The sequence below is a fragment of the Oncorhynchus tshawytscha genome, linkage group LG13, assembly GCF_018296145.1.
Source record: "Oncorhynchus tshawytscha isolate Ot180627B linkage group LG13, Otsh_v2.0, whole genome shotgun sequence".
Classification (NCBI taxonomy): Eukaryota; Metazoa; Chordata; class Actinopteri; order Salmoniformes; family Salmonidae; genus Oncorhynchus; species Oncorhynchus tshawytscha.
The window spans coordinates 34,481,756-34,508,990 of NC_056441.1; the positions used below are offsets into that span (position 1 = coordinate 34,481,756).

General features: G+C 40.9%; 1 protein-coding gene across 5 annotated transcripts in view; it reads left to right on the forward strand.

The window, feature by feature from the left end:
- The window catches only part of LOC112264764 (collagen alpha-1(XIV) chain), an 83,885-nt gene that overhangs the window by 44,290 nt on the left and 12,360 nt on the right, over window positions 1–27,235 (forward strand). For all 5 annotated transcript variants that reach the window (XM_042295554.1, XM_024441572.2, XM_042295556.1 and 2 more), the window contains 20 exons: window positions 2,139–2,255; window positions 4,254–4,400; window positions 5,402–5,476; window positions 8,842–8,981; window positions 9,183–9,306; window positions 10,028–10,171; window positions 10,313–10,477; window positions 10,573–10,611; window positions 11,007–11,145; window positions 11,800–11,942; window positions 12,182–12,291; window positions 16,200–16,358; window positions 18,065–18,142; window positions 18,396–18,482; window positions 18,749–18,802; window positions 19,738–19,833; window positions 23,510–23,563; window positions 24,368–24,421; window positions 24,550–24,603; window positions 24,939–25,010. In XM_042295554.1, the coding sequence (XP_042151488.1) occupies window positions 2,139–2,255; window positions 4,254–4,400; window positions 5,402–5,476; window positions 8,842–8,981; window positions 9,183–9,306; window positions 10,028–10,171; window positions 10,313–10,477; window positions 10,573–10,611; window positions 11,007–11,145; window positions 11,800–11,942; window positions 12,182–12,291; window positions 16,200–16,358; window positions 18,065–18,142; window positions 18,396–18,482; window positions 18,749–18,802; window positions 19,738–19,833; window positions 23,510–23,563; window positions 24,368–24,421; window positions 24,550–24,603; window positions 24,939–25,010 (2,051 nt within the window). The remainder of the gene's footprint in view (window positions 1–2,138; window positions 2,256–4,253; window positions 4,401–5,401; window positions 5,477–8,841; window positions 8,982–9,182; window positions 9,307–10,027; window positions 10,172–10,312; window positions 10,478–10,572; window positions 10,612–11,006; window positions 11,146–11,799; window positions 11,943–12,181; window positions 12,292–16,199; window positions 16,359–18,064; window positions 18,143–18,395; window positions 18,483–18,748; window positions 18,803–19,737; window positions 19,834–23,509; window positions 23,564–24,367; window positions 24,422–24,549; window positions 24,604–24,938; window positions 25,011–27,235) is intronic.

Consider the following 27,235-nt stretch of genomic DNA (forward strand, 5'->3'; position numbering starts at 1 on the left):
GATCACATCTAGGTCAACTGGTGCTGTCTGAGATTGAATCAGTGCGAATTATTGAGTATCACAGCTTCACTCCATCGGAGACTGCAGCCGCCACAATGATATCAAGTGGCCAGGCAGGCGTGCCTAATATAGTACCAGTGTCAGCAACCCAGCACTGTAACGGAGATCATTGTCTTATTAGGGCTGGCAGCTCCCAGATAATCAGATTGGAAGGGGGAGTGGAAACTAGAGACTCGCATTCGTTTGCACATAACTACGATATCACCTTGTGCATGATAATTAAGTAAAGCACGCTTGGGTAGTGCGTGATTTGAAGGGCATAGATAGAGATATAGCAATCAGGATAGGGGTGTCTCTTGGGTGGAGTTTGATGCCTGACTGACACAGAGTGAGCATGTTAATGAACCCTGCACTACAGTAAGAAACAATGGGGATAGCTCAATGTCATGTTCAAGATCTCCTTGTTTTACAGTCATTTATGTGTATAGTTACTTTGTGAAAGTCAATGAATTGTTGTATTGTATGTTAAGAATTATGTAACAGTCTACTTGTGTAAACGTTAATTAATTTATTCATATGCATTGGGAAATATGCATGTTCCAAGATATGCCGATTAGATTATTTACCGAACAGTTGTGAGTAAATTAGTTTCTGTGACTCTGAATAGAAAATATGGACATAATTTACTCCAAGCTGCCCAAATTAAATGGAGTTTATTTACAAAACGCTATATCCACCAATTTTTCACGTTTGTGTTTTTTAATCAGAAATTATTGCTTATGGATACTTTCATGCGTGGGTAAAATATTACTGTTCTCAGATTTTTTATTGATATATTTTAGATGTGTTAAAATGTTTTATTTAGCAAAATGCTATATAGCCATTGTTTAGCTGGAATGGAATATCCGTATCATGTATATTTGACTGTGATACTGTATGTGGTTGTCTTACCTAGCTATCTTAAGATGAATGCACTTACTGTATGTCTGGATAAGAGCATCTGCTAAATGACTAAAATGTCAAATGTAAATGTTTTACATACAGATCTCATAATACTTTATTGAATTTATTTTAAAAAATATATGGTATACATATTAAGTTCACAAATGTATAATTTGTACATTTCTCTGTTAAACATTTAGCTGTTTGTTACATTTGACTCACTGAAACTTAGCAGTATCCCACAAACACAGGTGGGAAAAATAGCTACTTAAATATGATCCCCAATTAGAGACAACGATTACCAGCTGCCTCTAATTGGGAATCATACAAAACACCAACATAGAAAAATAAACTAGAACACAACATAGAAATAATAAACTAGACTACCCCCTAGTCACACCCTGACCTACTACGCCATAAAGAAACAATGGCTGTCTATGGTCAGGGCGTGACAAGTACTACTTATTTCTCTGAGAGTGAGGCAAATATTTAGCAAAAAAACATGATTATTTGTCTCTCTGAAATGAAACCATCAAGTGACAGATGTTAAACAAATGCATGTCTGTCATTGAAAAACCCTTGATTAGATAGTGAAAAAAACACATCAATATGTTTCATAATTTCTTTAAAAAATTAATTTACCAACATTTCTGAAAATGTATATATTGCATTTTGGAATGAAACTGCAAATGTATGTCCCACTGAAATATTCAAATCGATAGCAGCATGCAAGAATGAGATTAAGAAATGCATGCAACATTTGCATAAATGGATTTGTACTGCTGATCATTAGGAGTAAGATACCGGCACCATATTTCAACTCCCCAAATAACTTTTGCGCTGTATGTTTAGAGTCCAACCCAAATGGAGACATATGCTGTGTGGCGATAGATGCACAGCCTGACGATAGTTGTCTGCTCATTATCGTTAAGGATATGTTTATATTGCAGGGCTTTATCATTTAGTCACTTCTGCAGGTATCACTGGTGTATTTACCATCACTGCTCTGGTTAAAGTCAAGTCACGATGACAAGATTACATTCCACTATGTTGCAGTATAGCACAACAATCTACTGAATACTGATCCATAGACATTCTTTTCAGTCTTAGGCCTGTTGTGAAATGGCTTCCAGTATGATGGGTCTGCTCACACTATTTAATTTTTTTATTTTTTTATGTCTGTCTCTCTGTCACAGTATACCTGGGAGTGACCAATCTGAACACCTACCAGGTGAGGATGAACAGCATGTGTGCCCAGTGGAGTTCCCACCGCCACGCCACTCTGTACCGTGTGGTCATCGAGTCGTTGCTCAGTGAGTGCCCAGCACCACACAACCACATACACACATACACACATCAATTTGCCCTGTTCCATTTGAACCAATAACCTTTTTTTTTTTTACAGTATTGAGCTTACTATAAGCAAGTCATTTGTCATGGCAGCACAATATCCACACCCTCTCCTTGACAGTATGCCCTTACTTCTGTGTGTAGACGTACACTGTACAGTACACTATATGCAACCAAATCCACATTGGTATTCCCCACACACTGACACAGCCACTCTAGTGGAAGGAGGTGATTACCATGCGGCCACACGTCTCCATGTGGATAAGGCTGTCAGCTCCCCCCTAGAATCCACATGTGATCCCGGTCAGGAATTATGCTCCTGGCAGGGAATCTCGGTTGGGACACGGAAACCTGCAGGGAGGAAGATTCACTTGTAATACCGACAGGGATTTCACACTTCCCCAGCAGAACTGTATAAGGAACTAGGGGATTGTCATTTGTATATCATAGCATTTGAACAATATTAAAATGCTATGATATACCATGTTAAATTATGCTATATTATATACAGTATAAAGCATAAGATATAATATCAATAGGACAGACTCTGGGGGCTATATTTTGGGTTTCAGTTTCGAATAATATACATTAGGCCTACAAGGCGAGCTTAGTTGACGTTTACATATCCTATGGTTAAATAAGTGAACGTTGGCTAGCCAAGATATACTTGTTATGCAGATGACCGTAATTGCACCTCATTGCAACTTTTTGAAAAAATTTAACAATTGGGTTTCTGGTTCAATGTGCTCTGACAGGTGAAGTTCCAAATACTTCTGTTTCAGCTTGTAGTTAACTAGATACTGTATTTGCCACAAAGCAGAACATTATGAGGCAAAAAATTATATTCAGGAAAATATTGTAAGCGCCTTTTATCTTCTAAGTCATAATTATCACCTCACAGACGTGAGACTTCCAACCAACTGTCAGTGTGCAGGTGCACTGAACTGGCAAATCTGGTGCAGTCCATGAGGAGGAGATGCACTGCAGTACTGATTGCAGCTGGTGGCCACACCAGATACTGACTGTTACTTTTGATTTTGACCCCCCCTTTGTTCAGGGATACATTATTCCATTTCTGTTAGTCACATGTCTGTGGAACTTGTTCAGTTTATGTCTCAGTTGTGGAATCTTGTTATGTTCATACAAATATTTACACATGTTAAGTTTGCTGAAAATAAACGCAGTTGACAGTGAGAGGACGTTTCTTTTTTTGCTGAGTTTAGTATTACAGTCCATATGATACAACAAAATACATCCTGAATTAATGAAAGAACCTGGCATTAATCTAATTCTAGACAATTCATGACATTCAATGATCAATTTATCCTAATATACAGTTAGCATATAGTGGGATTTATGCAACAGATGGCATGGAATATTTCAGCAATGAAACATTTAAAATGTCAATGTCTTATCAATGCTGTGTTGATCCCAATATGAGTATCATCTGCCAAATAGGAAAATAATGCGAGCAATTCATCAAGTTTAACACTGAGACCCAAACATCATTATTATCGTGTAGCGTTTCGCACATTGCAATTTCGCAGCATTACCGTTGGGAGCTCCTGAAATATTAGATCTATCAGCTGGTATTAAGCCCAAATTAGGATTTATGATGGCTAGATAAATATATAATTACCCAAAGAAAATACCACCTCGGTGTATGAGTGAAATTGGCTTAAATTGAGGCCTTAAGGGGAAGGTTCCGAAATTAAAATTCTGGGGTGAGAAATGAACCCTCCACTTCCACAGGAGACCTCATAATGAGATTCTACTCATGGAAAGGCCACTGCTCGGGTTGCCAGATATTTGAATAACCCCGAACAGTTTGTGTAAGAGGCAGCGGTCTTAATACATGGTTTGTGTGAAGAACTGCAATGCTGCTGGGTTTTTCATGCTCAACCGTTTCCTGTTTCGTACACTCAGTGCATATTGTGATGGTTATTCTGTCATCATTTTAGATGGACATAAACAGGAGGCAAGGCTGGGAGGAGGAGCCACCCGGCACTGCTTCAATGACCTGACGGCTAACACGCAGTACAAAATCAGTGTGTACGCCCAACTCCAGGACACAGAGGGGCCTGCAGTCACCACCACAGAGAGAACCTGTAGGTGTCCCCATCAACTGCTGCTTAGTATACACTCTACAACAGCCCTACAACCGTCTTGCTACTATTCTCAGGAAGGATTCTTACAATGTTGTGACGACATAAGTTCCAACATCACCTCAACAGTCTAGCTCAAGGGTCGGCAACCGGCAGCACGCCGACCAAAACCAGCCCCGAAGTGATTTATTTTGGCGCCCCAAAGTTTTTAGTTAAAACATAAACAAAAAAAGTATTCCCTCTAGACTGTAGCAACGTCGTTACAACATTATCCACACCAAACATACAGTACATCAACATGTCTTACAGACAATCACAACATATACAATATTTTCAAGACATTATTAGCCTCCTGGGAGGCACTTGAATGCCTCTCCCAGGAATGAATCATGATTCGGTCTGTGGCCAACCACAACAGTAATCAAGGCACTCTCTCTAACCCACCAGGCATTTGTTTGCATTGAATTGCTTTACTCTAAGTGTAGACACTGATTTATAGCTTTGTTTTGATGCAGATTAGAGCTAAAGGCCTTTTTAAAATTACCCTGCGTTTCCCCAGGCGGCCTTGCAGGCTGCTATCAAAAGTAATTCCCAGTTTCATGTAGCTGAATAACTACGGCGGTAAAGTATATGCGAGTTTCAGCAGGGTTCCAGAGCTAGAAAAAAATGTTTAAATTCATTTCAATTTGACTGCCGCTGTTGGTAGTGATCAAGCTAGCAAATTACTGTATATGGGTAACTTAATCATCAACTCGGCATGCTGCTAAGCATAAGCTACCATCTCGGATTTATTCTCTGAATTCCTTCTGATTCTTCTATCATCTGACTGATTATATATATTATGTTTGATGCTATTATCAATGTGGTATCTTCTGTCTGTAGCCATTTTTATTTTGACTGTAAATGAAAGCCTCACCAAGCATGTGGTTAGGTGAGGTGACATAGACAACTAATGAGGATGTCATAATGATTTGTGTGTGTCTTATGTCATTGCTTTCATGCAGTCCCTGTTCCCACCCCGGCACCCACCAGGCCGCCCACTACCACCCCTCCTCCCACCATACCCTCAACCAAGGAAGGTAAGACAAAAAGCCTGTTGTAAACACATACCTGTTGGTTCGAGTGTGGTCCATTCCATTCCTATCTGGTAGACCAGTACCGATGTCATCAGTGTTTCCCCTAGTTAACACTGATGCTTGGTTGGGCTGCTGGAGAGAAAAACTTTAGGTCTGTATTGCGTTTAGTAAGCTATAGTGCTTTTGGCTTGGCCTCAAAGCCCTTCGTGTTCCTTTATGGGGTAAGGGGAACTAATACTGTCCATTGTGAACATCTACCTGGGTGATGTAGCGCAGCAATTTTGCACTCAAATGCTCACAAGTCCCCACCCATCAGCAAATAGATAGTGTAGAGATATCCCCTATGGTAGATTATCTATGTATTTTTGTTCAACTCACTTAGAGTGGCATGAACCTTAATTAACATACAGGGTCTACAGAAAGTATTCACATCCCTTGACTTTTTTTCACATTTTGTTGTGTTACGAAGTGGGATTAAAATGGAATTAATTGTAATGTTTTGTCAACAATCTACACAGAATACTCTGTAATGTCAAAGTGGAAGAACATTTCTAAAATGTTCTTGAAAAAAACTATTGAAAAATAAACACTAATATATCTTGATTACATAACTATTCAACCCCCAGAGTCAAGACATGTTATAATCATCTTTGGCAGTGATTACAGCTGTGAGTCTTTCTGGGTAAGTCTCTAAGAGCTTTCCACACCTGGATTGTGCAACATTTGCCCATTATTATTTTCAAAATACTTCAAACTCTGTCAAATTGGTTGTTGATCGGTCTCCCGAGTGGCGCAGCGGTCTCAGGAACGTTCACTGTCTTCTTGGTAAGTAGCTCCAGTGTAGATATGGCCTTTTGTTTTAGGTTAATGTCCAGCTGAAAGGTGAATTCATCTCCCAGTGTCTGGTGGAAAGCAGACTGAACCTCTAGGATTTTGCCTGTGCTTAAGCGCCATTCCGTCTCTTTTTTATCCTGAAAACTCCCCAGTCCTTAATGATTACAAGCATACCCATAACATGACGCAGCCACCACTATGCTTGAAAATATGGAGAGTGGTTCTCAGTAATGTGTTGTATTGGATTTGCCACAAACCTAACACTTTGTATTCAGGACAAAAAGTTTGCTTTGACAGATTTTCCAAATCTGCTTTGACAAATTTTTTGCATTATTACTTTAACGCCTTGTTGCAAACAGAATGCATGTTTTGGAATATGTTTATTCTGTACAGGCTTCCTTCTTTTCACTCAATTAGGTTAGCATTGTGGAGTAACTACAATGTTGTTGATTCATCCTCAGTTTTCTCCTATCACAGCCATTAAACTCTGTAACTGTTTTAAAGTCAGTATTGGCTTCATGGTGAAATCCCTGAGCGATTTCCTTGCTCTCTTAGCAGCTGAGTTAGGAAGGACGCATGTATCGTTCACTGGGTGTATTGATACACCATCCAAAGTGTAATTAATAACTTCAACATGCTCAAATGGATATTTCATGTCTGCTTCTTTCTTTCTTTTTTACCCATCTACCAATAGATGCATTGGAAAACCTCCCTGGTCTTTGTGGTTGAATCTGTGTTTGAAATTCACTGCTCGACTGAGGAACCTTACAGATAATTGCATGTGGGGTACAGAGATGAGGTAGTCATTCAAAAATCATGTTGAACACTAATATTGCACACCGAGTGAGTCCATGGAACTTGTAACGTGACTTGTTAAGCAGATGTTTACTCTTGAACATATTTAGGCTTGCCGTAACAAAGGGGTTTAATATTTATTGACTCAAGACCTTTCCACTATTCATGTGTAATTCATTTGTAAAAAAAATGTCAACAACAACAAAGAAATGACACTTTGACATTATGGGGTATTGTGTGATTGTGTGTAGGCCAGTGACAAAACAATCTCAATTGAATCCATTTTAAATTCACGCTGTAACACAAGGAAATGTAGAAAAACTTAAGGGGCGTGAATACTTTCTGAAGGCACTGTAATTTTGTTTGGTGAAAGGTTTGAGTAAATTAAAGAGCCCTCAGAACAGGCAGTTACCATGGAAATCACCCTGTCAGGTTGCTTGGTCAATTTTAAACCGGTCCCTGACTGACATTCAAACCTCAAATGATTCCTGACACAAATATGTGAATCTAATACAAGTTCATGTAATGCAGTGTCTATTGCACGGTCATGACTACATACATCTGAAATGATAGTAAAGCTGTTTAATGTGCTTTTAGAATAATCACAAATCTATTCAGACTTTCAAAAACGATCACATATGAGCTTTTTAGTCTGAGATAATACCATAAGCTGGAACTTGTGTGACCTTGTGTCTTGAGTTTCAAGTCAGAATATCTCAGAATATTTACAATTCTCCAACAAACACATGCATGTATGTATTATTATACTTGTAGAAAAACTTGTAGAAAATGTGTAAAAGTTTAACTTTATTTGCTGTTTTAGAGAACGATAATCTTAGCAGTTTTCTTTTTTCCTACACAGCTTTCCCGGGATGAGTCTTGTAAAAGTTAACTGAGAACTCAGTCCCCTCTGTTGGAACTTCCAAGCCTGTAATTGTTATTGTTTTATTATTGTCATTGTATGCCTAGGAAACATCAACAAACGCTACTTTTAGTTCACTTTGTTTCCCACGTACTAGCAACTTGGTTATTATTTTTGGTTCCTTTGAAAATGACAGAGCAGAACAGTAAACAACAGGAAATGAGGTATTCTACTGGTCAATCTGTCCCTGGCTGGCGCTGATATGCGAGAGGGAAGTTGTTGAGATAATTGCCAATCATCGCAGCTCCTCTCTCGTAACCTGTGGAGAATGAGAAAGCTCTCTCTATTCTCCATTGTGATTCTTCCACTGCTGCCTTTTGAGGCTAGAGTGTGTATGTGTATGTGTGTGTGTGTGTGTGTGTGTGTGTGTGTGTGTGTGTGTGTGTGTGTGTGTGTGTGTGTGTGTGTGTGTGTGTGTGTGTGTGTGTGTGTGTGTGTGTGTGTGTGTGTGTGTGTGTGTGTATTGTTGTTCTCTTTCTTTGTCAGTTTGTATTATATATGCTGTCTATTGTAGGAACTCTTATTGTGGGCACTGAATTTAAATTGCTCTTGATAAGAGCATGTTCTAATTGCCTTGTAAATGTAAATGTCCTGTTCAGTCTCCCTCTGTCTCTTTCTCTGTTTGTATATTCTTTTCTCTCACTCTTCCACTCTCTCCCCTCTTTTCCTCTCCTTTTCTCACTCCTCATCCCTCTCCCCTCTTTCCTCATTTCTCCTCATCCCTCTATCCCTCTTCCTCCTCCCTCCACCTACTTTTCTCTACTTCTATCACTCTCTCCTCTCTCGCTCCTTTCTCTCATTCCTTCTCTCATGTCAGTTTGCAAGGCAGCCAAGGCAGACCTGGCGTTCCTAGTGGATGGCTCCTGGAGCATCGGGGATGAAAGCTTCCTGAAAATCATCCGCTTCCTGTACAGCACCACAGGAGCCCTTGACACCATTGGACCAGATGGCACTCAGGTAAATATTGACACCTAGATCAACCAATGGGTGAGGTCCTGAAGCTAGCATTTACAGTACTGTAGTGATATACTCAAATCAATTGTAATTAATGGTCTTAAAATGTATGAAGGTACATTTATGTTTGACTCTTGTGTCACCTGTGCTTTTATGAACAATGCCCCAGTTTTCATTAAACTCATAGTATCTTTCACCTGCCAGGTGGCCATTGTCCAGTTTAGTGACGATGCTAGAACCGAGTTCAAACTCAACTCCTACGACAACAAGGAGAGGCTACTAGAGGCCATTAACCGCATCTCCTACAAGGGAGGGAACACCAAGACAGGCAAGTAGACTTTATTAAAGCCAAACCTTTGTCAAAACTTATTCACTCCCTACCAATGAAGAGTTTTCATATAACTACTCTGCATACATTAAGTCCCCATTTATTTTTCTTAGAATTTCTAAAGGGACTCCCATAACAGTTAATTAACAGGATAACTGAATCCCATTGAGACAGCTGTAGCCGCCAGATGAACAGAAGTACCCCTTATTGACTTTCCTTTTGTAACCTGCCAAAAAAGAATCTGTCATTGTAATCAGACAGGCCAGAGTTGTCAAGCATGGCTTCCGGAGAACAGTGAGACACTGTCACTAATCAGTGTTTCTAAGTACCAAACCCAGGAACCCCAAGGGGAGCGATAATGCATTCTCCAAGTCATCCAGCAATGTTTTCTTTTTTCCAAACGGGTGCAACAAAGAAGTCCGCTTGGTAATGATAATTGTTGCATTGTGTTCTCCTTTGATTCTGCTGTATTTGTGTGTAATGTGTATAATTGCAGGTGGGGTGGGAATAATAACTACATTGTATATTTTTTGCTGAATCATTTGCAGTGATAGTGGTAACCCAAACCCAAGATCCTCTACCAAGTAACCTGGCTAAATCCTGCTGTCAATCTCACTTTGAGTGCAACTCCTCTCTTCATCTTCCCCTCCTTCCTCTCTCTCTCTCTCTCTCTCTCCCTCCACCCCTCCCTTCATCCCTCCTGCTAATTCCCTTACTCTAGGGCTAGCCATCCGGCATGTGAAAGACACCATCTTCACGGTGGGGGGAGGGATCCGGAGGGGCATCCCCAAAGTAGTGGTGGTGTTGACTGACGGGCGCTCTCAGGACGATGTCAACAAGGTCTCCAAAGAGATGCAGATGGAAGGTAATGCACATGATGCGAGAATTAAATTGAATAGAAGGTGGTACAAAAAAAGTATCTGTATATGTTAGTCCACCAAAATGTTCTAGATTTACATGCACATTACACACAATTGGCAATAATGTATGCTTGCCTTCTTCACAGGGTACATTGTCTTTGCCATTGGTTTTGCGGATGCGGACTACGGGGAGCTGGTGAGCATCGCCAGCAAGCCCAGCGAGAGACACGTTTTCTTTGTGGACGATTTAGACGCCTTCCAGAAAATTGAGGAAAAGCTGGTCACCTTTGTTTGTGAGGCTGCCACTGCCAGTGAGTCCTACATCCATGTTATTTGGAAACAGGGAAGGGGCATATTATTGTGTCTATTTTTATCCATGGAGTGACATAAATGTTTTGTCTTTCAGCTTGTCCTTCGGTGGCGATGAGTGGCAGTACCTTGCCAGGTTAGAGACTGGAGCATGCTTACTTATAGAACCTCTTCATGCCTCCTAGCATATAGGGCACAGTCAAGACCTCTACTCTCTGACCTGTTGACTAGTTCCGACCCCAGTATAACTGTTATGCACAACATCACTGTAAACTGGACAGGGACAGTACAGTTGACACAGATCATTTCAAACACTGGACTCTGAAGTGTCAACCCGTACCATTAACACTGCGTAAAATGGCCTGTTTCCGAGTGTGTACTAGTAAGTCAGAATATCTTTAATGATAAGAAGTAGAAGCCCAGTATTGAGAAGTCATGATAAAACAGATTATTTTTACTTATCAGTAGACAACTGTGTATGGATATATCTGCTTTTACACCGACTCACGGTTGTTTATGTTGTGGCTGCAGGTTTCAGGATGATGGAGATGTTTGGCCTGGTGGAGGGTCTGTATGGACGTGTATCAGGAGTGTCCATGGAGCCTGGCACCTTCAACAGCTTCCCCTGCTTTCGACTGCACAACAACTCCCTCCACGCCCAGCCCACCAAGTATGGAAACTAGCATCTTAACTAAAAGGCATTACAGTGCATTATCTTTCATCAATCATGTAGAATTTAGTAGATGCTCTTGTCCAAAGTGACAAAATGTCAGGAACTACAATGATACAGGTTGCATAATACAAGTAAATTACACTTAATATATATTATAACTTTATGACAATGTATTTAAGTATTGGCAACACTTACCCAATGATAACAAAAACATCACCTTATAGCATACAACTAACCCTACTCCCCTGAATTGAATCCTCTTTTCCTGTCATGTGGCCTAACAATGCTGTTATTACAATGAAGAGGTGGTGATAATGACAGACAGGTCTATTTCCTCTCCTTTATCTGCAACAATCCCCACACCACATCACACAAAGCATAGTCATGTGATAGTCAACACATAGTTGTGTTCCATTCTCAAATTATAATGCAGCAAATGTGGTCCAAATACATTAGGGAGAAACAATAGCTTCCTGCTCCTAACCTCTCTTTCGAATTGAAAGACACTATTGAAATAATTTAACTGGCAAGTTGAAACAGCATTTGAAAATGTGTTTAACAACAGTTGAACTCGGTGAAGGTGCTACAGTACAACAAAACCTGCAGTACGTTCAGACTAGAGCCTATTGTTCTGTGAACTTTCCACTCCAGGTTTATCCACCCTGAGGGCTTGCCCTCCGATTACACCATCACCATGCTGTTCCGCCTGCTGCCTGAAACCCCCAAAGAGCCCTTTGCATTGTGGGAGATCCTCAACAAGGACAATGAGCCCCTGGTGGGCGTCATCCTGGACAGTGAGTAGAATACCGGGGGACGGGGCTGGGACTTGGTTGCTGTCATAAGATAGACAAAGCAATGGACATTTCCCCAGGTGTCTCTGCTCATGTAGGCTACATTTTCAAAAGGTATCCCGTTGCTCAGATTGCACAATGTCTACTAAACCGTCTGTGCCTCCTCTATTTGAAACGAGAACATTCCTCACTATATTCGAGTTGTACTGTGTACTGTCAAACGGTTCTCTTTCCAACTCTAGACGGTGGCAAGACCCTCACCTTCTTCAACCACGACTACAAAGGACAGTTTCAGACTGTGACCTTCGAGGGACCTGAAATCAAGAAGCTCTTCTACGGCAGTTTCCACAAGGTCAGAGTTCAAAAGCACTCCTTGTTGTCTCACTTCCTCAGTGCAAACGCTAAATGCTACAACATCACCCTAACACCTCAGACAATGTCCTGCTTCCTGGCTATAAGCCAGCTTGTTGAGTGATGTTAAGTCACTCTTGTCTGGCTGTCAGTGGAGCTTACGATACCTTTGCCCACATCCATGGCCTGCTGCTAAAATGAATGAGGATGTGCTTTATCTCTTCACTGGCACAGATATCTGATAGTGTATTCAGGTCACCCACTTGCCAATGTCATAATCATCCTCCGTCTACAGATAACTAACTTTATCATCCATGAGTGAGATGTAGCACCTGAAAAAAACACAGACCTTTTTTGGAGCAGTTTGTAAATCACTTATGTTATGACTGTTCAAATTGTTTCAACTTTTTTTGCTGCACAATAATAGTACTATATGTCATTTAGCAGACGCTTTTATTCAATGCGACTTACAGCCATGCGTGTATACATTTTACGTATGGGTGGCCCCAGTGGGACTATAACCCACAACCTTTGGCGTTGCAAGTGCCGTGCTCTACCAACTGAGCCACACGGGACCAGTTCACAGTGTGTGGCTGTAGCAGTAACATATACTGTGGGTAATACGGTGCCATTATGATATTTACAAGGAATCACCTTCATATTTCACCTGCTATCTGGTGAAATTCATTTTGTTCTTTTAAAATGCAAACCTTGTGGAATGAAGCAGGCACTCCAATATTGCCAGAATAATATACTCATAATTGAATCATAGCCTCTTCCAAACAAACTAAACTATGTAGGGAGGGGGGATTTGATATGACTGAAAGTGACTATGGCCTGTATTCAATTAACCACTGTTGCCTTTTTCCTCAGCAAATTATCACCAGTGATTACTGCAATTCTTTGCCCTGCCAATCCATAAGTATTATAATGTGTCATCTTGTCAGCACTTTGGTGATAATGTGGTAACATTTTTTATTTTATTTTATTTTACCTTTATTTTACTAGGCAAGTCAGTTAAGAACAAATTCTTATTTTCAATGACGGCCTAGGAACAGTGGGTTAACTGCCTGTTCAGGGGCAGAACGACAGATTTGTACCTTGTCAGCTCGGGGATTCGAACTTGCAACCTTTCGGTTACTAGTCCAACGCTCTAACCACTAGGCTACCCTGCCGCCCCACATTGTAGATTACCTCTCAAGAAGACCTGATTGATGGCCAGATACTTTGCTGATTCAAGTTGCCTAATTCAAATGATTAATCAGGAATCTGTTTTTGTAGGAACAAAGGTGTAAATGCAAAGGGAATGCTACAGTTCCATCATTATCAGAGCTTTAGCATAGTAATGCATCAATTTCAACAAAGCTGAAAGTGCTGTTTCATAAAGACACACATTTACATTTGATATTCAGGTAGAATAGATACACTACATTGCCAAAAGTAAGTGGACACCCCTTCAAATTTGTGGATTCGGCTATTTCATCCACACTTGTTGCTGACAGGTGTATCAAATTGAGCACACAGCCATGCAATCTCCATAGACAAACATTGACAATAAAATGGCCCGTACTGAAGAGCTCAGTGACTTTCAACCTGGTACCGTTGTAGGATGCCACCTTTCCAACAAATCAGTTCTTCAAATTTCTGCCCTACCAGAGTTGCCCGGTCAACTGTAAGTGCTGTTATTGTGATGATCACCATGCGCAATGCCAGACATCGGCTGGAGTGGTGTAAAGCTCGCGGCCATTAGACTCTGGAGCAGTGGAAACGCGTTCTCTGGAGTGATGAATCACACTTCACCATCTGGGAGTCTGACAGACGAATCTAGGTTTGGCGGATGCCAGGAGAATGCTACCGGCCCGAATGCATAGTGCCAACTGTAAAGTTTGGTGGAGGAGGAATAATGATGGTCTGTTTTTCATGGTTCATGGTTCAGGCTAGGCCCCTTAGTTCCAGTGAAGAGAAATGTTAGTGCTACAGCATACAATGACATTCTAGTTGATTCTGTGCTTCCAACTTTGTGGCAACAGTTTGGGGAATGCCCTTTCCTGTTTCAGTATGACAATCCCCCTATGCACAAAGCGAAGTCCATACAGAAATGTTTTTTCGAGGTTGGTGTGTAAGAACTTGACTGCACAGCAATATTCCCTCTAAACTGCGCGCAGGCGTGCAGTACCCCCGAGACTGCCGCAGACGGCCGCGCAGAGTAAATATCAGCCCACGGAGAGAAGCACAAAATGTAACTTCACTCAACTTTCTAGACTTTTCCCTGTTAGTTAACACTATCAACATTTCCCTTTACTGTGGCAATTGTGATCAAATCAATGCAATATAAGCCACTTGCAATGCAACACACCGAAACAAAACAAACTATACAAGAGATGTTGTTGTAGGCATCGGAGTAGGATTCTATTGTGCATGACCCAGACCATACTCTACACAGACCAGTGCGGCATAGCCAATCAGACCTGCAGTAGACCATTGCCATATATGGATCCGTGAGTAGATGCGCTTGTTTTGAGATCAAAGCAAGAGCTGCATGAAGCCACATGTGCACATTTTGTTCATATCCTTTACTAGTTAGTGAGTTAATTGCCCAGTTTCAGATCATTTGTAGTCAGCAATAGGGGAGTGATTGCTTTCTACAAGAGCACAAAAGGTGTACATTTTGAAAAGTGAGGTAAAGAGCTTTTTTTTTGTCTTAAAGGGGCAGTGTTGTATTTTGAGACAGGCTTGAATAAGCTAAGTAGCCAATAGGCAGAGGGTAGCATAATTTGTCTGATTCTCTGTAGTAATGGTATGGGAATAATAATGGATTTTATTTTGTAAAGTGGTTTCTTGCATCAAACAACACAACAAAATGTTCAGTCACCTCCTTGTCTGAAGGACAGGTGGCTAAACAGGTTAATGTCAAGCCCTACATGTTTTTTTTCGAAAGTCTCATGGAATGTAGGCTTACATTGAACACCACACATTAGCTGCTCCTGTAGGCTGAATGATTAAACAGCTATTTCCATGTTAAAATGTTATGGGATGCATTTTCTCCATTGTTTTTGATAGTAGGCCAATCTGGTAGGCCTACACTATAATACAATAGCCACAGTAGCCTACTTGGCCACTGTTTAAACTGTAACTTAAAGAGGGTACAGCCTCAGTGTAAACAGTAAATGCACGCTGGAAATTGCACAGAATTCTTACAACATTCAGGTTCGTGCTCAGCCGACCTGAAATTTGCTCTATTGTTTTTAGGGAATATTGCTGCACAGAGCCCTGACCTCAACCTCATCGAACACATTTGGGATGAATTGGAATGTCGACTGCGAGCCAGGCCTAATCACCAAATGTGATTTTGCTAATGTCTTGAAATTCCCTAATATATTTCCCCATGAGACATCCCATTTCCACGAAGCATACAGTAGAAGCTTGATGTGTCAAGGGTAAAAAAAAGAAGCAAATATTTTATTTGTCACAAAAATGTCTTAAATCCCCCGACTTCAAAACCGACTCTCTCGTTTCGAGTGATTGGTGCAATTCTCAGAACAGACCTTATTTTACAGCCTCTGTCTCTTTGAACCGCTTTTTGCGTTCTGGACTATTGGGGAAAAAAGCATGTCCGCCCGCAACTCTGTAATGCTGCCCAGTGATTTATTACTCACACATAAGACGTTTCAATCCCACTGCGTCTGTGTTCCAAACAGACCGGGGTTCAAATACTATTTAAAATAATTTAGGATAATTTAGCTGTGTTTAGGATTGACCTTGCCTGGCGCAATGGAACCAATAAAATAGCCACAAAAGTGTAAACCCTGCCAAACTGGCACTCCAGGCAGGCTTTGGCAAACGCTCAACGTATTTGAAAGATTTCAAATAGGATTTTAACCTAGGTCTGGTTCTTTAACTTCCCTGTAGCTGCACCTGGCTATTAGCAAGACCAACGCCAAGGCTGTCATCGACTGTAAGCTGGTTGGGGAGAAGGCCATCAACGCGGCGGGCAACATCACCACAGATGGCCTGGAGGTGCTGGGACGAATGGTGCGCTCCCGGGGGAAGAAGGACAACTCTGCACCGGTAAGCCCTATAGTCAGACACAGCTGTTTTGACATAGAATTACTAGAATATACTGTAGTTCTAAGGACATCCCGTTCAATATCCATGTCAACATTCCATAATTGGATTTCTATGCATTTTTAACCTCTTGATTCACCTTATTTTACATGTGTAGCCGGGCTGAATTCTAACGTGCCTTTACAGTACAGTAAGATGTTTAGTGTCATACAGTAACCAATACACTGGATAAACTATCTACGGCCTAGGTTATGAATTCCTATAACAGCATTAAGACAGAGGGTTTGAGTGAAGTATAATCACATCAGCACTTCAAGGTCCATTTGCCACTAAATATAAACAAGTCATAGAAACAACAGAGACACTACCAGCTGAACTTTCATATCCAATCGCCCAGTTCCATAAATAGCCCAGATATCCTCATACAGGAAAAGCAGTGAGATGTACTCTCTGATAGGCTTGATAATTTTCTTCCTTTGACAAAAACTTTTCACACCTTTTTTTCAAATGGACCCCTTTCTGCAGAGGAGGAGAAAACAGAGCAATCTGTTTGGAGAGACCAATTATTGATTCTTCCTCCTCAATAAGAGCTGTGCAACGAGTCTATTAGCTATGTGTAACACTGAAGAGTTATCATACTTTCCCTCAGGCCTTATCTAGGAGATCTGCAGCTTGCTGCTTGTTTTATCAAGAGACTAGTAGTAAAGTAGCACAACCTGTATATAATCTAAATGCAACATCCAACTATTTCTAAGATTTTACTGGGTTACAGTTCATATAAGGAAATCAGTCAATTTAAATAAATTCATTAGGCCCTAATCTATGGATTTCACATGACTGGGAATACAGATATGCGTCTGTTGTTCACAGATATCTTTAAATAAAGGTAGGGGTGTGGATCAGGAAACCAGTCAGTATCTGGTGTGACCACCATTTGCCTCATGCAGCTCCATACGTGTCTTTGCATAGAGTTGGTCAGGCTGTTGATTGTGGCCAGTGGAATGTTGTCCCACTCATCTTCAATGGCTGTGTGAAGTTGCTGGAGATTGCCGGGAACTGGAAAGCACTGTCGTACACATCTATCCAGAGCATCCCAAATGCGCTCAATGGGTGACATTTCTGGTAAGTATGCAGGCCATGGAAGAACTGGGACATTTTAAGCTTCCATGAGTTGTGTACAGATCCTTGTGACATGGGGCCATGTATTATCATTGTGAAACATGAGGTGATGGAGGCAGATGAATGGCACGACAATGGGACTCAGGATCTCGTCACAGTATCTCTGTGCATTCAAATTGCCATTGATAAAATGGAATTGTGTTCTCTAAAATGATGTTGGAGGTGGCTTATGGTAGAGAAATTAACATTAAATTCTCTGGAAACAGCTCTGGTGAACATTCCTGCAGTCAGCATGCCAATTGCACGCTCCCTCAAAACACAAGACATCTGTGGCATTGTGTTGTATGACAATTGGCCTTTTATTGTCCCCAGCACAAGGTGCACCTGTGTAATGATCATGATAATTTAATCAGCTTCTTGATATGCCACACCTGTCAGGTGGATGGATTTTTTTGGCACAGGAGAAATGCTCACTAACAGGGATGTAAAACAAATTTGTGCACAAAGCTTTACAACACTTTACATGTTGCGTTTAAATTTTTGTTCACTATAAAAAAGATGTCTGTGTTTGTTGTTCTTTTTGTCCTCAGTTTCAACTGCAGTCGTTTGACATCGTCTGCAGCACATCCTGGGCCAGCCGAGACAAGTGCTGTGAGCTTCCTGGTCTGGTGAGTTCAAGCCTCACTACTGATCTCATCTACTGACTGACATGGAATGACCCTAACCTTTGTTGTAATGTGTAGTTGCATGTTGTAGGATCATGTCATTTTGTGTCTTGTGGTCGTTATCCTCTTTTTTTCCATCATTATGCTTGGGTCATTATCGTAATCATTAGCTCGTTGTCCTCTTGTGTTCCATGTATTGTCATTTGGTCACACAGTAGCATAGTCATGTTATTGTGGTGTTTCTCTCATCTCTCAGAGGAAGGAGGAGGACTGTCCTGCCATGCCCCGGGCCTGCACCTGCACACAGGACAGCAAAGGCCCCCCCGGCCCCACTGGACCCCCTGTGAGGACCCTTCGTCTCTCCTTCATCACCATCATTTGTTACTTAAAGCTGTTGTTGAGCTAGGAACTCATTCATTGCATTCAGTGCCAGATGAACAGACATTTGGAGATGGAGAGGGATATATACATAGCTACAGTACATACACCCGGCCCGGCGTGTGATAGCGTGCTTAGGATGTGTTGAAAGAGTGGGTCTTTAATGTCTGTGATACGTACAGTATGTTGATGGTGTGTGACATAGGGTGTGTGTCTGTGTGTTATCAACAGGGAGGTCCTGGGATCAGAGGAGGGAGAGGGGACCGTGGAGAACCAGGAGCTGTGGTACAGTACACACACACACACACACACTCATGTAAATAAAAACCCAATGAAAGTCAATGCAGCTTGTAAAACTGAAACCACGATATGTTAGAATTCCACAAGCACTGAGTGGGTGGACAGACGCATACCCACATTGATGGATACCTCTCTTCCATAAAAGATCCCTTATACGATGCTTGGCTGAAAACCCACTCTCTCTGAAAATGCCCCCTGCAAAGTTCTAATCTTTTATTCATATCTCATTCTCTCACACGCTATTCGACTCGGGATTGCATGGGTCTTGAAAGTCCCAGAAAATTGCACTGGTGGTTGAATGGTGTGTTATTACAGCATGGGAAGGTCTTTGTAATGCAGGCGTCCTCGCAGTGCGCCCATGCTGTCTTCCTACTCTCATGAATTTTATATTCGTCGGAGACGCAGCGTGCCCCCATGAAAGTCAATGGCCTGCGACTGGTTGGCTCACGACAAGACTGACAGAGAGTAGCCTCACGGCGCTCTGATTTGCAGTTAAATCACAGAGTTAGCCTAAAGCCCCCTCAGCCGCCAAGAGCTGGGTCAGATAATGTATAAAGGATGAAGACAGTTGTATGGAATAAAAGATTTATGAACATATTGCTCGCCCTCCATGAAACCTCGTACAGCACACTATTGATATTCATGTCGTCAACTTTTGAAAGCCTTAGATTGCAGTTCCGGTGTTATGGTCTTATATGTCATTAAAACATGTTTATAGTACTATATTACCAGCTAGCAGTTCAACATTCACAAATTGGTATTTTGTTGTTGTTTAAAATTGTACTTTCATACTACATAGAGGTAATGGCTGTAGAAAATAGAGTATTGAACTATATCTGTAGTAAAAAAAGATCACTTTATCTCTTTGTTAACTATATTCTAATCTATTTGATCAATGTGTTCTTCTGTCTCTATGACAGGGGCCGATAGGTCCAGTTGGGGACGCTGGCACTCCTGGGCTGCAGGGGCCTCCTGGCCCCCAGGGCCCCAGCGGCCGCACCATCATGGGCCCCCCGGTAAGACACACACACACACATGCGCATACACACGCTCACACACACCATCTAATACTGCACATATTAGAGGAGTCTAGTTTCCCGACATGCATAACTCAGCAACAGTACCAGGTTCACCTAGGCCTGCTATAAAGTCCACCTTGTAAAAGCTGTTGTAATACTCAGAGGTCGATTCTTTCTCTCTCTCAAGGACTGATGTTGAACATAAGCCATAAAGGAGGAAGGATGTATCATAATCTAATGGACTTAACTTTACTAAGGCAATGTTTAAGCCAACCTATGTGTTGAGAAAAACTTGTTCAAGGAATCAGGAGAACTCCTTTATCAGCAATAAGAAGTTTATTCAAGTAATTGCAAGGAAGATCGCACTCTCAGGATGAACCCGGAGAGGATCTTGATTATTTACAAGTCACTCAGTCTTTATATACTCCACCTACACAAAGAGCTGCTTAACCCTCAAAAAGAGGCAAGCTTACAAAAGAGCTAAGGGTCATTATCTCTACTCCCTTTAAACGTTCAAACAAACAAAACCAGGTTCTAACCGGTTCTCACAGCCGATGTGTCTAAGATAGGGGAATGATCCGATCTTTAGAGCCTAAACAGACAGGCAAATAATTCAACCTGGATGGCTTTTAGAGATAAGGAACGAGTAACAAATCACTCCTTTGTAGGGTGTATGAAGAGGTTACTGGTCAGCTGCGGAAGATTACCAGTGACTGTAACAAAACCATTTTTCACCCACAAAAGCATTAGAATGTAATAAATTAATTTTGCTTCAACACATGGTAAATTTTTCTCTATGGTATAACAAACACACATTCTATATCGATGACATGATCTGTTTGTTGTTAATTCAGGATTATGGTGACAGTAAGGGTCCTTAAGGGTTATTAATCTTAGGGCTGAAATCCAGTTAACAGGAGGATATGACAACAGCCAAGTGAAAGTGCAGGGCGCCAAATTCAAAACAACAGAAATCTCATAATTAAAATTCCTGAAACATACATGTAACTTATACCGTTTTAAAGGTTATCTTGTTGTTAATCCCACCACAGTGTCCGATTTCAAATAGGCTTTACGGCGAAAGCACCACAAACGATTATGTTAGGTCACCACCAAGCCACAGAAAAACCCAGCCATTTTTCCAGCCAAAGAGAGGAGTCACAAAAAGCACAAATAGAGATAAAATGAATCACTAACCTTTGATGATCTTCATCAGATGACACTCATAGGACTTCATGTTACACAATACATGTATCTTTTGTTTGGTAAAGTTCATATTTATATAAAAAAAATCTGAGTTTACATTGGCACGTTACGTTCACTAGTTCCAAAAACATCCAGTGATTTTGCATAGCCACATCGATTCAACAGAAATACTCATCATAAATGTAGATGATAATACAAGTTATACACATGGAATTATAGATATGGGTAGGGGGAAGCATTCGGAATTTTGGATGAAATTCATGCCCAAATTAAACGGCCTGCTACTCGGGCCCAGAAGATATAATATTCATATAACTGGTAGATTTGGATAGAAAATACTCTAAAGTTTCCAAAACTGTTAAAATAATGTCTGTGAGTATAACAGAACTTTGGGCGGCAGGGTAGCCTAGTGGTTAGAGCGTTGGACTAGTAACCGAAAGGTTGCAAGTTTGAATCCCCGAGCTGACAAGGTACAAATTTGTCGTTCTGCCCCTGAACAGGCAGTTAACCCACTGTTCCTAGGCCGTCATTGAAAATAAGAATTTGTTCTTAACTGACTTGCCTAGTAAAATAGAGGTTTAAAAAAACTGATTTGGCAAGCAAAAACCTGAGAGAAATCCATTCAGGAAGTTTTTTGTTGTTGTTGGTTTTGTAGTTTTTTATTCAATGCCATTACAGTATCCATTGACTTAGGACTCAAATTGCAGTTCATTTTCCTTGTACTAGATGTCAACAGTCTTTAGAAATTGTTTCAGGCTTGTATTCTGATAAATGAGGGAGTAAGACCAGTCTGAATGAGTGGACCCTGACGTGTCACAGAGCTTTTTCATGCGCAATCCCGAGAGAGTGCATTTCTTGTTTACCTTTTATATTGACGACGTTATTGTCCGGTTGAAATATTATAGATCATTTAGGCTAAAAACAACCTGAGGATTGAATATCAACATCGTTTGATATGTTTCTATGAACTTTACGGATACAATTTAGATTTTTTTTTTTGCCTGTTTTGACTGCGTTTGAGCCTGTGGATTACTGAAGAAAACATGCAAACAAAACTGAGGTTTTTGGATATAAAGAGACTATCGAACAAAAGGAACATTTATTGAGTAAATGAATGTCTTCTGAGTGCAACCATATGAAGATCATCAAAGGTAAGGGATTAATTGTATCTCTATTTCTGAGTTTTGTAACTCTTCTGCTTGGCTGGTTACTGTTTGTAATGATTTGTCTACTGGGCTATGTTCTCAAATAATCGTAAGGTATGCTTTCGCCGTAAAGCATTTTTAAAATCTGACACCGTGGTTGGATTCACAAGAAGTTCATCTTTAAACCTATGTAAAATATGTTTTGTTTTCTGAATTTGAATTTGGCGCTCTGCAATCTCACTGGATGTTGGCCAGGTGGGACCCTAGAGAGGTTAATGCAACCACTGTGTCAGATTTCAAAAAGACTTTACGGAAAAAGCAAACCATGCAATAATCTGAGATGGCGCTCAGAAAATTTATCAAATTAGCCGCCATGTTGGAGTCAACAGAAACCAGAAATTACATGTTAAATATTCCCTTACCTTTGATCTTCATCAGAATGCACTCCCAGGAATCGCAGTTCAACAATAAATGCTTGATTTGTTCAATAATGTTCGTTATTTATGTCCAAGTATCTACTTTTGTTAGCGTTGGTACACATATCCAAACGCTTGTGTGTTTGGACAAAAACTTCAGACAAAAACTTCAAAAAGTTATATTACAGGTCGAAGAAACATTTCAAACTAAGTGTAGAATCTATCATTAGGATGTTTTTATCATAAATCTTCAATAAAGTTCCAACCGGAGAATTCCTTTGTGTCTACAGAAGCAACGGAACGCAAGTCGATATCATGTGGAATGCGCGTGACCAGGAAATGGCTCTCTGCCAATAAGCTGACTCATTCAGCTCTTATTCAGTCCCACAATACAGCAGAAGCCTCATTCAAGTTTCTAAAGACGGTTGACATCTAGTGGAAGCCCTAGGAAGTGCAACTTCATTCATATCCCAATGTGAATTCAATAGGGCCTGGGTTGAAAATATACCAACCTCAGATTTCTCACTTCCTGTTTGGATTTCTTCGCAGGTTTTTGCCTGCCATATGAGTTCTGTTATACTCACAGACATCATTCAAACAGTTTTAGAAACTTCAGAGTGTTTTCTATCCAATACTAATAATAATATGCATATATTAGCAACTGAGTCTGAGGAGCAGGCTGTTTGCTCTGGGCACCTTTCATCCAAGCTACTCAATACTGCCCCTGCAGCCATAACAAGTTAAGGGTTATTAAGGTACAGCTACTGTAAGAGCTTGTGAAACAAATGGCATTTGTAATTCGAACGCAGATGGTGACCAGATAGTGACGACCCCAACTTATGAAATAGCCTCCAAATAAGCTTGATATTTGCTGTTGATATCTATTGTTGTTTTTTCACACTTCAGGGTGGTCCAGGAGAGAGAGGTGAGAAGGGTGCAGCTGGCGCTCCAGGAATACAGGTAAAGACCACCATTCACTTCCTGCCCTTTCAGACACACTTTCCCTCATCACAAAATGGCATTCAGTCTTCAAATGACATTCAAATGACACCATTGCACCAAAGGGAGATCTTTGAATGTCATATTTAATTTCTATCTCTGTAATGTAGCTGTTAATAGGAACAAGTCATTCTTAGGTCTGGTGAGAGTTTTGTGTGAAGGGCTACTGCTCCCCTTTGGTTTATGTTATGTCGGATTTGCACAGGTAGCAAAAGGAGAAGGTAGAAGTTGGTCTTAACCAATAATAACGGGTCAGCTGTCTTCCCATCCAATTGATGGTAAATCTGAGCATTAGCGGATAGGGCAATCTGATCCTAGATCTGTGGTTATGGGCAGCGCCTGCCTGGACAGTAACAAGACATTTTTACAGAATAACAATAGCTATTTCCCCTCTGTTGTAATGATTCATGTCTAAGATGCCATGAACTTTCATTATAATCAATCTCTGAGCTCAGCCAATTAAGTTGGATCCTGTCAATAACTGTAGAGGTTGGGAGATGTGTGTTTTTGTTTGTAATAGGCTTTGAGTCATGCCATTGGCATTCAGTACCCGTTGTGTCTGAGTGAGGGAATTTGGCTTTGACAGCTGTGAAGGTCATGCAAGAGACTGTGTATTACAAACAGCTCAGGCCTCACAACATTAATTATGTGTAATGAGTTAGGATAATGGTCCAACCAACTGAGTCCGTCAATACAAATGTATTCATGCTGACACCCTTAACAGGCCTTTCTGTTTTCACATGCGCTCTCTCTTTACGGTTGCAGGGCATTCCTGGGTCTCCTGGGTCACCAGGTCGAGAGGGACAAACAGGAACAAGGGTAAGGTCTTGTTTGTCTGTTTAATCCAAAGGAATAGATTTTATGTGAATATAAAGTCATGGTATAGGAGCTGGCATAACCGCACAGTCTCATAGGTATGTATTTGTACATGTAACCCCTTTCCACAGGGACTGCCTGGTAAAGATGGACCCCAGGGGCGAACAGGTCCTCCAGGGACTATGGTAAGTCAGATTGTGTGTGGATGGAGCATCAGGGACTGATGAATGAACTTGATTGAATTGAATTATAAAATACATTCATCCTGTAGCTTTGAATTGTTTCAATGTGATCTGCAACTTACAATACTTTCTGGTCAACAGTACTGTCCCTGTAGGTTACTTGTTTGTGCTTCTTGGCGAATGTAACAGTTTTTTGTTTTGTTTCTTGGCCAAATGTTTTTGTCGTACCTCAAGTTACCACTGGGAAAACGAAAGTTACAAATTGGAACTTTGAGTGATTGCTTAATCAGTGAGGTAACAATTTGTTTGTTTGTGTTTTTCTCCTCCTTCACCCACAGGGCACTCCAGGAGCTCCCGGCTCACCAGGGTCAAGTGGACCTCAAGGGTCACTGGGAGACCAAGGACCTCCTGTGAGTCATCTGACCTCTCTATGTCCATGCATGTTACTACTTAAGGAGCTGACCCTCTAGCTAAGGAAATACCCAGCAAGCAGAAATGATGAAATTACATCATTACAACCACATACGTCAGCATGATGTCATTTCAAACGGTTTTGCCCGTTGTGTGTAGTATTCGGGAGGTAGGTTTTGGGAGAGAGCAAAGTCATATATGAATATATTGTCCATAGTCCTACAGTACGGTATATATATCATAATTAGGACCTAGAGTTGTTCCTGACTGCCTGACTTGACCAATAAAAGTTACAAACTATAACAAGCGCCAGGCATTATTCTAGGGCAGGTCACATGGTCAGGAATATGTCGTATTTCTATGTATGTATAAAGACCTGGGAGAAAGGATAACAGTTCAAAGGGGATATTCGGAGACAGAGAAATAATTTAAGGAACTATATATACATATAGTTCTACATCTAGAAAATCTAACGTTGTAAGGAGAAGGTATGTCAAAGATGTACTGTATTTTATGTTCGCCAGGCTTGAAAAATGACTTTGCTAAACTAATAGACACTCAAAGTCCACCAACTTCATTCTAAAGCTGTCTGTGTGTGATGCTGAAATGCAAACAGGATTGTGTTTGCCTGCTTGCTATTTGGGATCGACACGCCTGTTGTCTGTCTGGTCTGGTGGACAGAGGTGTGATAGACAGAGATGCCGGAAGCCAAGGAGTCTTCAGGAGATTGTTTTAAATGTAGGGGATTCAAATAGTGGATGTCTTGACGTGTCAGGACACAACAGGAGCATTGTCCCTGAACGTCTTTGAGAACATTGTCCACACCATTTTCTACCTGTAATTGAAGCTAGTTAATGTTTTCTAAATGTTACTTTAACATTGATGTGACGTTGTATATTCAGGTAACTGCCAAAATCAAGGAAACACTTGAGTTAATGAGGGATACAAAGTATATTGATAGCAGGTGCTTCCACACAGGATTTCCTTGTGTTTGATGCCATTTGCTCCGTTCCAGACATTATTATGAGCCATTCTCCCCTCAGCAGCCTCAACTGAGGGTCATGTATTTGGTGTGTGGGTGTGTATGTGTGAGTCAGTCCCCAGATCTCCAAAAGAGTTCCAGACTAGTAATGCACATGTTGACTCATAACCCGCAGTCCCCGCAGTTATATCGACGGGGCGGACATGTTTAGGGTCATTAAATATTATGTGGCTGAAGGGTGGGTGGGTGGCGGGCAGGTTGAATAAAGAGAAACAATACCTTAACAAATCCATAAATGTAGAATTATTGAGCAATTTATACAGGCTACATTGAGGTTTTTCTTTCATTAATTTATACTATCTGGTATTAGTGCACAAGCCTAAGCTTTAGGGTTTAACTGCACATGTGTCAAATAGCCGGCACAGAAAATCTTTCCTGTTTTTTATTTTTGCGTCATTGTATTTCCACGAAAGATGACAGAGAAAACTTTAACGATGTCAACTAGATTGAAGCATTCATTCTATCAATCTACTATATTATTCTGTTGAGCATGGGTTTAATTAGTCTTCTAGGGAAACAGCTTGGGAAATTTCCCAAGCCTTTAAACAGCTTGGGAAATTCCAGAAAATGATGTCATGGCTTTAAAAGCTTCTGATAGGCTAATTGACATAATTTGAGTCAATTGGAGGTGTACCTGAAGATTTATTTCAAGGCATACCTTCAAACTCGGTGCCTCTTTGCTTGACATCATGGGAAAATCTAAATAAATCAGCCAAGACCTCAGAAAAAAAATTGTAGACCTCCACAAGTCTGGTTCATCCTTGGGAGCAATTTCCAAACACCTGAAGGTACCACGTTCATCTGTACAAAAAATAGTACGCAAGTATAAACACCATGGGACCACGCAGCCGTCATACCGCTCAGGAAGGAGACGCGTTCTGTTTCCTAGAGATGAACTTACTTTGGTGCGAAAAGTGCCAATCAATCCCAGAACAGCAAAGGAACGTGTGAAGATGCTGGAGGAAACAGGTACAAAAGTATCTATTTCCACAGTAAAAATGAGTCCTATATCGACATAACCTGAAAGGCCGCTCAGCAAGGAAGAAGCCACTGCTCCAAAACTGCCATAAAAAAGCCAGACTATAGTTTGCAACTGCACATGGGGACAAAGATCTTACTTTTTGGAGAAATGTCCTCTGGTCTGATGAAACAAAAATAGAACTGTTTGGCCATAATAACCAT